This window comes from Bos indicus, chromosome 3, assembly GCF_029378745.1.
Source record: "Bos indicus isolate NIAB-ARS_2022 breed Sahiwal x Tharparkar chromosome 3, NIAB-ARS_B.indTharparkar_mat_pri_1.0, whole genome shotgun sequence".
Classification (NCBI taxonomy): Eukaryota; Metazoa; Chordata; class Mammalia; order Artiodactyla; family Bovidae; genus Bos; species Bos indicus.
In genome coordinates, this window is record NC_091762.1 from 23,804,777 (window position 1) to 23,815,370 (window position 10,594).

Below are 10,594 nucleotides of genomic sequence, written 5' to 3' on the forward strand. Positions count from 1 at the left end.
TTTTCCTGTAATCCAACTGGAATTGATTTTAGTCTCCTTGGATTCTCCTAGTATTTGACTGTTCCTAGACTGTCCATCCAAATAGCACACCCACACCAAAAATCATGCTGATCTCTAGCACCCTAAGGACACACAGCAGAGAGAACCAATCGGCAAAATGAACTTAGAAACGTCCGCTTGCCCGAAGCCAGGTAGGGGGTGGGGACATGAGTCAGCTCTGATTTTCTCATTCTCTGGTGGTCCTCTGGCTGACTCCAGGAATCCTCTTTGCTGTAAGAGACTCCCCGTGAACACTGAAAATGGTGTAACGGTGAGGTGGGCACAGCACCTGTGAAACAGCCGAATCAGCCCATGGAAAAATCAGGTGTGTCCTGAGGCCAATAGAAACAAAGAAATAGCCCAAGATACACTGAGCCTTTGTCAAGTTCTCTGTTCTTACTCTTTAGTCCTTTTCCCTTTCTCAAGCTGCTCTCTGCTTTCTCCCACCAGCCTGCAAGCAGCCTCGCTTTTCATTTTTTTCTCGCGCACCTTCCTTGGATTCTTCCACGTGCGCTCAACGGCACCGCTCAGAGAACGAACTAGATGCGTTGGGCGGGGCGTGCAGCTGCAGGGGAAATCAGTAGCCTCAGCCTGACCCAGCCTGGCCCAGGGCTGCGCTCCCAAGCACCGCACCAGCGAGCTTTGCACGCACTGCTCCCCGCGCCTGTAGCAGAGGTCCCTGGAAGGCTGACTCTCAAGGCCACAGTGGCAGGGACTGAGTCAGTGGGGAACAGGCTGTGCCATGAGGTCAGTGAGGACCTGCCTCTCCCCAGGCCGGTCGCTAGTCCTGGCGGTGCTCCTGGTTGACTCTCTTGGCAAGGATTTACATTTTCACCCTGAGTGGGGCTTTGACTCCTATGAAATCACCATTCCCAAGAAGCTGAGCTTCCGTGGAGGGGAGCAGAGAGCGGCCAGGCACGTGTCCTACCTCCTGAAGGTAAAAGGCAGGAACCGTGTTGTTCATCTGTGGCCCAAGAGGTTTCTGTTGCCTCGGAATTTGCAGGTTTTCTCCTTCACAGAACAGGGGAGACTCTTGGAAGAGCACCCTTATATACCCAGCGACTGCAACTATATGGGCTTGGTTGAAGGAAATCCGGATTCTCAAGCTACGATAAGTACATGCATGGGAGGTCTCCGGGGCATCCTGAAAATTGATGCCAATCATTACCAAATCGAGCCCCGCAAGGCTTCTTCCCAGTTTGAGCACGTGGTATATCTCATGAAGAAAGAGGAGGAATTTCCTAATCAGATCTGTGGCATAACTGATGATAAAACAATAGAGCAGATGGCCCAGCATGAGAACATGGCTAGGACACCGGACTTCACTGACTTATATCCACATCAAATGTACATGGAAATAGCACTGGTCTTTGATAACAGTAGGTATTTATTTTCAAACTCCAACCTTACTCAAGTCATAAATGATGCCATTCTTCTGACTTCTATTATGGACTCTTACTTCCAAGATATCCGTCTAAGAATACATCTGTTTAGTGTTGAAGTATGGACAGATAAGGACAGAATTAGAGTTAATTTTACAAAGATAGAGCAAGTTTTAAGCCAGTTTTTGGTATACCGAACAAGTGTACTAAATACTCGGGTTCCAGTAGATTGGGTACACCTATATCTTAAAAGAACTTTTTCAGATTTACTTGCACAGTCCGGGGGACATGCATGTAGTCGGTTTTATGCTGGATCTGTAAGTGTTTTTCCAGATGTAAATATCCTTGCACCCGCCACTTGGTCCACTCATGTACTGGGACACAGTGTGGGAATGCTACATGATGAAGCATACTGCCAGTGTAAGGGAAGGTACAGCTGCATCATGGGTACTGGGCGATATGGGTTTAGTAATTGTAGTTATGCCGATTATTTTGCACACATATATAGAGCTTCAAGTGCAAGGTGTCTAACTAATCTCCCAGGCCTAGGCTACGTGGTTAAGAGATGTGGAAACAAAATTGTGGAAGAGAATGAGGAATGTGATTGTGGTTCGACAGAGGAGTGTGAAGAAGACGGGTGTTGTCAACCAGATTGTAAATTCAAAGAAGGAGCCAACTGTAGCACTGGACTTTGCTGTCATAAATGTCAGTTTCGTCCATCTGGATACATGTGTCGGGTGGAAGAAAATGAATGTGACCTTGCAGAGTACTGCAATGGGACCTCAGCTTTCTGTCCAAGTGATACTTATAAGCAGGATGGAACCCCTTGCAAGTATGAAGCCCATTGTTTCAAACAGAGTTGTCAATCCAGGTATATGCAGTGCCAAAAAATTTTTGGACTTGATGCCAAGGATGCTCCTCATCAGTGCTATGATGCAGTTAATGTAATAGGTGACCAATATGGGAACTGTGGGATTTCAGGACTTCGTGAATTTAGAAAGTGTACCAAGCAAAATTCAATATGTGGCAGGCTACAGTGCATAAATGTCGAAACCCTCCCTGATATGCCAGATCACACCATCCTAATATCCACTCATCTGCATAAAGAAAATCTCATGTGCTGGGGCATTGGCTATCATCTAGCCATGGTACCTATGGGGTTACCTGACCTGGGTGTGATAAATGATGGTACCTCCTGTGGTAAGGAGCGGGTATGTTTTAATAGATACTGTGTGAATAGCTCAGTCCTGAAATTTGACTGTTTCCCTGAGAAGTGCAACCGCCGAGGAGTTTGCAACAATAACAAAAACTGCCACTGCATGTATGGCTGGGCCCCTCCGCTCTGTGAGGAGGTAGGATATGGAGGAAGCATCGACAGTGGGCCTCCAGGGCCCCTAAGGAAGGAGGTGTCTGCCTCCCTTCAGGTTGTGATTCTTATATTTATGCGCCTTTTTTTCTTAATTATCTCAGTGATTGTTGTGTTTTACAGGAAAATCATAGAAAGCTTATGAATCTAAAAAGAAACATCACTAATTAATGCTGGAGCAGAAGAATTCAAGACAAAAACATGTCAAGAAACAAAAAAAGTAATCAGGCAATCCACAGTCACTATTTATTACACAGGGTCATAAATTGAACAAGCTTCTCCTTTATCCATATAGTTCTTCCTTCTTCCTACTATTCCTTAACCTAATTCTCTTTGAGGTTTTGATCAGCAAATAAAAGGTATTCTTAGTTTGGAAACAAATCAGTGCATTTTACTTTCTTAGCTTTCTCGATTTTGTTCAAGTTTTGAATATCCTGAAAAGAACACCCTAGTGGCTTTCTGAATACTAGTATTGTGAGTTTTATAGAATTACAGTGGATTTCAAGGCAGAGTCCTGTGTCTGTTTTCAGCAAAGTCATAGTCTCCCTTTCCCTCTGACTCCCTCAGGATCGTCAGTGACATCATCTGTGTCTGTGCTCTATGCTGATCTATAATGGTGGCTACCACATTTTATTAATATATAGAAAGCCATAGTTTAAAAGGCTCAGACGGTAAGGAATCTGCCTGCAATGTGGAGACCCAGTTTCAATCCCTGGGTCGGGAAGATCCCCTGGAGAAGGGAATGGCTATCTACTCCAGTATTCTTGCCTGGAGAATTCCATGCTCAGAGGAGCCTGGCAGGCTACAGTCCACGGGGTCGCAAAGAGAAACAGCTGAGCAAGTAACACGCACATAGTTTACAAGGGAAGTGCCTCAGTTAAGGACCTTGCCCTGTTAGAGTCACTGTGTGGTTCACTGTAGCTCCGTTTACATGTAGTCTCTGACTTAATGTCAGATTGACCTCAGTTGGGTGGGGGGCTTCCCAGGTTGCACTTGTGGTAAAGAATCTGGCTGCAATACAGGAGATGTGGGTTTGATCCCTCGGTTGGGAAGATTACCGCAAGAAGGAAATGGCAACCTGCTCCAGTGTTCTATCTGGAAAATTCCATGGACAGAGGAGCCTGGCAGGCTACAGTCCATGGGATTGCAGAGAGACACGACTGAGCGACTAAGCAGCAGCACTCTAATCTACCATAATTCCTGAAGTGCACCACAGTCTACGAAGGATGACAAGACCTGGCAGGGTCCTGGTGGGAGAATCCTGTGTTTTGGGTTTCTGCTTGCAGGGAAAAGTCTTTTGTGAATATGTGCTGGGGGATATCTGGCCTTAGGTTTGCCACACCCCTAAAGAGAGCAGCAGGCAGTGAGGAATACCATTCATCCCAAGTACACCCATGTCTGCTTCCAAGTACCCTTCTGCCTGGTGCTTTGGCTGGAAGAGAGGAGGACTGAGTGGCCCCTTCAGAGGAGTCAATGGCCATTTCTTGTTCATCATCCCAGCCCTGTGACAGCCCAAGTGTTTTGGTCTTGTTTGGGGCTAAACCCTCCTGCTGTTCCCTTAGCTTCTGCGGGCTCCTCTTTCCCCAGGCAGCACTGCAGATCAACTATACCCAACTTCAAACTCTTCTTTTCTTAGCCACGTGGTTCTTCTAACTAAAGAAGCTGTGGGAGGTTCATGATAAAGAGTGTCCCCTTTTACTGTTTGGGACTGATAAAGCTATGGCTATAGTACTGATAATGTTGGCTACCATTTACTGAATATTCACTCTGGCCAGGCAATACTCCACACATTTCACCAGTGTCAATGTGCATATTCCTGAAAGTAACTCTGTGAGGTAGGTGTTTTTATTTTCTCACTTTTCAAAGCACATTTGAGAACAAAGAGTTTAAATAAAATGCTCAAGATTGCATAACTAATAATGACATTATTCAATATAGCTTTACATGAATATTCAATTTAGTTCAGTCGCTCAGTCGTGTCCGACTGTTTGCGACCCCATTAATCGCAGCAGGACAGGCCTCCCTGTCCATCACCAACTCCCGGAGTTTACCCAAACTCATGTCCATCGAGTCAGTGATGCCATCTCATCCTCTGTCGTCCTCTTCTCCTCCTGCCCCCAATCCCTCCCAGCATCAGAATCTTTTCCAATGAGTCAACTCTTCCCATGAGGTGGCCAAAGTATTGGAGTTTCGGCTTTAGCATCAGTCCTTCCAATGAACACCCAGGACTGATCTCCTTTAGAATGGACTTGGTGGATCTCCTTGCAATCCAAGGGACTCTCAAGAGTCTTCTCCAACACCACAGTTTAAAAGCATCAATTCTTCAGTGCTCAGCTTTCTTCACAGCCCAACTGTCACATCCATACATGACCACTGGAAAAACCATAGCCTTGACTAGACAGACCTTTGTTGGCAAAGTTATGTCTCTGCTTTTGGATATGCTATCTAGGTTGGTCATAACTTTCCTTCCAAGGAGTAAGCGTCTTTTAATTTCATGGCTGCAGTCACCATCTGCAGTGATTTTGGAGCCCCCCAAAATAAAGTCTGACACTGTTTCCACTGTTTCCCCATCTATTTCCCATGAAGTGATGGGACCAGATGCCATGGTCTTAGTTTTCTTAATGTTGAGCTTTAAGCCAACTTTTTCACTCTCCACTTTCACTTTCATCAAGAGGCTTTTGAGTTCCTCTTCACTTTCTGCCATAAGGGTGGTGTCATCTGCATATCTGAGGTTATTGATATTTCTCCCGGCAATCTTGATTCCAGCTTGTGCTTCTTCCAGCCCAGCGTTTCTCCTGATGTACTCTGCATAGAAGTTAAAGAAGCAGGGTGATAATATACAGCCTTGACGTACTCCTTTTCCTATTTGGAACCAGTATGTGTTCCATGTCCAGTTCTAACTGTTGCTTCCTGACCTGCATATAGGTTTGTCAAGAGGCAGGTCAGGTGGTCTGGTATTCCCATCTCTTTCAGAATTTTCCACAGTTTATTGTGATCCACACAGTCAAAGGCTTTGGCATAGTTAATAAAGCAGAAATAGATCTTTTTCTGGAACTCTCTTGCTTTTCCCATGATCCAGCGGATGTTGGCAATTTGATCTCTGGTTCCTCTGCCTTTTCTGAAACCAGCTTGAACATCTGGAAGTTCACAGTTCACGTATTGCTGAAGCCTGGCTTGGAGAATTTTGAGCATTACTTTACTAGCATGTGAGATGAGTGCAATTGTGCGGTAGTTTGAGCATTCTTTGGCATTGCCTTTGTTTGGGATTGGAATGAAAACTGACCTTTTCCAGTCCTGTGGCCACTGCTGAGTTTTCCAAATTTGCTGGCATATTGAGTGCATCACTTTCACAGCATCATCTTTCAGGATTTGAAATAGCTCAATTGGAATTCCATCATCTCTACTAGCTGAAGTTGAATTCAGGGAGGACAGTTCATTTAAAAAGTTAAGGTTGTTTAAACATGATTTTAAATGTTTAATTGTGATAAAAATGTACAAATATATAAATTTAAAGTATAGCACATGGAAATTTAATATGCATAAATGTTTTTAAATTTTTAATTGTGATAGAAGGTACAAATATATTAATTTAAAATACTACATGAAAATTTAATATGCATAGATTGTAGAATTACTACTAAGATCAAGATAATTAACACATCCATCACCTCACCTGGAAAGAACCAATAGAATAGTCCCTCTCATAACCCCCCCCAGAAAATTAAAAATGAGGAAAATACATCTCAGTTCAATATATGAACATATTATGACTTTGTTAGTAAAATTCCTACAGGGACAGCACAAATAAGAAAAATATATATATCATCTTATCTATAAACATAGAGGGAAATGTATAAATAATTTCCAAGCTGAAACTAGCAATGAATGTTATATAAATCCATCTTGACCAGGATTTTTCTTCCTCAGGAATAAAAGAATGGTTAACATTAGTAAATCAATGAATAGATGGCATCACCTTTGGAAGATTGATACAATCCTAAGAATAGACTCAAAACAGTAAGAGGTAAAATTAAATCTTCATGATAAAAATTATTAAATCCCACATCAATTTAGAAACAGAGAGGAACTTCCAAAACTAATAAATGGTATCTACCACCATCTATAGCAAAATAATAATGATGACCTTATAAACAGGTATAAAGCAGATGCCAACTACATATGTTCTATTCAACTTGACCTGGAAGTCCTAGTTTTAGCCCAGAGAACAAAACAACAACAATGATAATCACCACTTACAGACCATCTGGTCATATACATATAAAGTCAAAGAGTTAGTATAGACTATTAGAACTTTCTGCCATTAACAAGGAGAAGATGAAGTTTAAAAATTGTGATCTTATGGTGTTTAGATAAATCCAAGGTCTCACAGAGTTGGACACGACTGAAGTGACTTAGCAGCAGCAGCAGCAGCAAGTAAGCTCTGAAGGACATTACTTGTGGCTGTGGAGTACTGGAGTCTATCTACCCACGTCAAGTGAGAAAAACTGGGTTTTTGAGGGGTTTGAAGATCTCTGTTGACCTAGGAAAGAACATTGATGGAGGGAAAAAAGTGGGTTTCAATTGTTTCACTTGTGCCTCAGGAATAAGTATCCTGAAAGCATGCAGTCCTCATTCCAGCCTCAAATATTTTGGTTACAGCAAATTGAGCTTTAACTTGAATTCTGTAATCTTGCCTGTCCTGACTGGCAAATATAACTCTTCAGAGAAGATTGTGTAGATTATCAATTTATTACCAGTTAGCTCTGCTATCTGGAGAAGGCAATGGCAACCCACTCCACTACTCTTGCCTGGAAGATCCCATGGACGGAGGAGCCTGGTAGGCTGCAGTCCATGGTGTTGCGAAGAGTCGGACATGACTGAGTGACTTCACTTTCATCGTTCACTTTCATGTTCCTTGGAGAAGGAAATGGCAACCCACTCCAGTGTTCTTGCCTGGAGAATCCCAAGGACAGCGAGGGGTGGGCTGCCGTCTGTGGGGTCACACAGAGTCGGACACGACTGAAGCGACTTAGCAGTAGCAGCAGCAGCTCTACTATCACCCTTTCTGCCTATTCTGTGCAAATGGATCTGGGCCTTTAAATATCTTAGCTTTTTAGCTGGCACTATGCTATCCTTTTTCAGGAGGGGGTGCTGGAGAGAAAATTTAAGAGAGACTTGCTTTCTGTGCTCCAGTGACTCCCTACACAGGCTCCTCTGGCCAAGTAAGTAGTTTCCCAAGTGCCAGGCACCTGAAGTGCAGACTGCCTCTGAAGTGTCCAGAGTCTGCAGTGTAGGCAGCCAGAGGCATTCAGCAACTAGTATTAATAGCAATTCCAGGATCCCACATTTCCCCAGGTGGTTCTGTAGTAGAGTGTGTTGGAATGCCCCAGGGATATACCTTCCCATGAACAACTTTCTCCAGTGCCCTGCAGTGCCTCAGTGAGACACCTTCCTGTGAACAGCTTTCCCCAGGACCTTAGAGGCTGGACTTCTGGCAAGACCCACCAGAGGGGTTCTCAGTGATTTCTCTGCTGTTCAGTTGGGCTGTAACCTCCAAGAAAATCTGGATCTCAGCCCTAAGAAGAGGTTAACTCTTCTGGCCATGGATGCTAAAATTCACCCCTACAGGTGGTGGCTATATCACAAATCATGTACTTTGTCATCAATATCATTTATGCATTGTATCCACTACTGTTACTGAACTCAGGTCCAGCTTCTTGCTGCTCAAAAATCAATACCTGAAAGAGAGGCAAACGGTGGTAAAAAGGAACACTGCTTTTAATCAGAATGCTGGCAGTCTTGGGAGAAGATGGATTCACATCCCAAGACCAACTCCAAAGAGTCTGCTCAGCCATGAAAGCTTTTAAAGAGAAAAAGGGAAGTAATCTCATTTCATCGTTGAGGTAGGCGTTCAGAGTCATCACCAGCCCCTTGTATGTGCAAGCTTGTTGACTTCTTGTGATCTTTCCCTAGATGAGAGCTTGTTCACACAGTTTGTTCACAAGTTCGCTGAAGGAGAAACTAGGGAAGAGATCTGGTCATGCTAATTACCTATTCTTTATTTCTACTTCTTTGATCTATGGAAAGAACCAACAGGTTAGGCAAAGCAATCTGTGATCAAAAGATTGGAAAGATACGCTAGGGCCAGAGATAAGCAGAGCATGGCTGCCTGGTATAAGGTTATAGTGACAAGATGAAAGGGCCTCTTTCAGAGAGCCCTTTCCTGCAAAGAGCTCTTTCTGACCAAAAGCTGCTTATACACTACTGCAAAATATTTAGATTTTCTTTATATTTTAATAGCTAATCTCTTGTTATTCCAATCTCCTGTTATAGTTAGTAATTATTTTTTTCCTCCTTTTTTCTTTCTTTTTAACTGCTGTATATTCGATGAAAAATATTATGCAAGTTTCAGGTGTACAACATAGAGATTCACAACTTTTAAAGGTTATAGTACATTTATGGGCTTCCCTGGTGGTTCAGACAGTAAAGAATCTGCCTACAATGCAGGAGACCCAGATTCAATCCCCAGGTCGGGAAGATCTCCTGGAGAAGAGAATGGCTACACACTCCAGTACTCTTGCCTGAAGATTTCTGTGGATAAAGGAGCCTCGTGGACTACAGTCATTTGTAGTTATTAAGATGTTGGCTATATTTCCTGTTGTACAACATATTCTTGTAGTTTATTTATTATATACATAGTAGTTTTTACCTCTTAATCCCTGTCCCCAGTCTCACCCCCCACCACACCACCAATTTTTCTTTCCCCTAGTAGTAACCTCTGGTTTGTTCTCTTTATCTGTCAGTCTATTTCTGCTTTGTTTTATTCACTACATATTTTTTCAGATTCTACCTATAAGAGAACATCTTTTTCTGACTTATTTCACTTAGCATACTACCCTCCAAGTCTATTCAGGTTGTCGAAAATGACATTTTATTCTTTTTATGGCTGAGTAGTAGTCCATGGTATATTTTAATATGCATTTTTGTTTTTGTTGTCGTTCAGTCTTAAGTCATGTCCGACTCTTGGCAACCCCATGGACTGCAGCAAGTCAAGCTTCCCTGTCTTTCACTATCTCCCAGAGTTTGCTAGAACTCATGTCCATTGAGTTGGTGATGCTATCCAACCTTCTCATCCTCTGTCACCCTCTTCTCCTCCTACCCTCAGTCTTTCCCAGCATCAGGGTCTTTTCCTATGAGTTAGCTCTTTGCATCAGACAGCCAAAGTATTGGAGCTTCAGTTTCACCATCAGTCCTTCTGATGAGTATTCAGGGTTGATTTCCTTTAGGATTGACTGATTTGATCTCTTTGTAGTCCAAGGGACTCTCAAGAGTCTTCTCTAGCACCACAATTGAAAAGCATCAATTCTTCTGCACTCAGCCTTCTTTATGGTCCACCTCTCACATCCATACATGACTACCTGAAAAACCATAGCTTTAATTATACAGACATTTGTCAGCAAAGTGATATCTCTGCTTTTTAATATGCTGTCTAGGTTTGTCATAATTTTTCTGCCAAGCAGCAAGTGTCTTTTAATTTTATGGCTGCAGTCACCATTTGCAGTGATTTTGGAGCCCCCCAGAATAAAATTTGCTAGTTTCCACTTTCTCCCCATCTATTTGCCATGAAGTGATGGGACCAGATGCCATGACCTTAGTTTTTTGAAAGTTGTTTCAAGCCATCTTTTTCACTCTCCTCTTTCACCCTCAGCAAGAGGCTCTTTAGTTACTCTTTGCTTTGTGCCAGTAGAGTGGTATCATCTGCATATCTGAGATTATTGATATTTCTCCCGTCAATCTTGATTCCAGC

The 10,594-nt window shown here is 43.0% G+C and overlaps 1 protein-coding gene across 1 annotated transcript; it reads left to right on the forward strand.

Moving 5' to 3' along the window:
- Positions 1-576: 576 nt before the first annotated feature.
- On the forward strand, positions 577-3,245 carry LOC109556759 (disintegrin and metalloproteinase domain-containing protein 30-like). The gene has a single exon (XM_019958182.2). The coding sequence runs from the start codon at positions 782-784 to the stop codon at positions 2,930-2,932; it is 2,151 nt and encodes a 716-aa protein (XP_019813741.1). The 5' UTR covers positions 577-781; the 3' UTR covers positions 2,933-3,245.
- The last annotated feature ends 7,349 nt before the right edge of the window (positions 3,246-10,594 follow it).

Excerpts from the sequence above, each read along its gene's own strand:
- LOC109556759 (XM_019958182.2), top strand. The coding sequence starts at position 782 with ATGAGGTCAGTGAGGACCTGCCTCTCCCCAGGCCGGTCGCTAGTCCTG.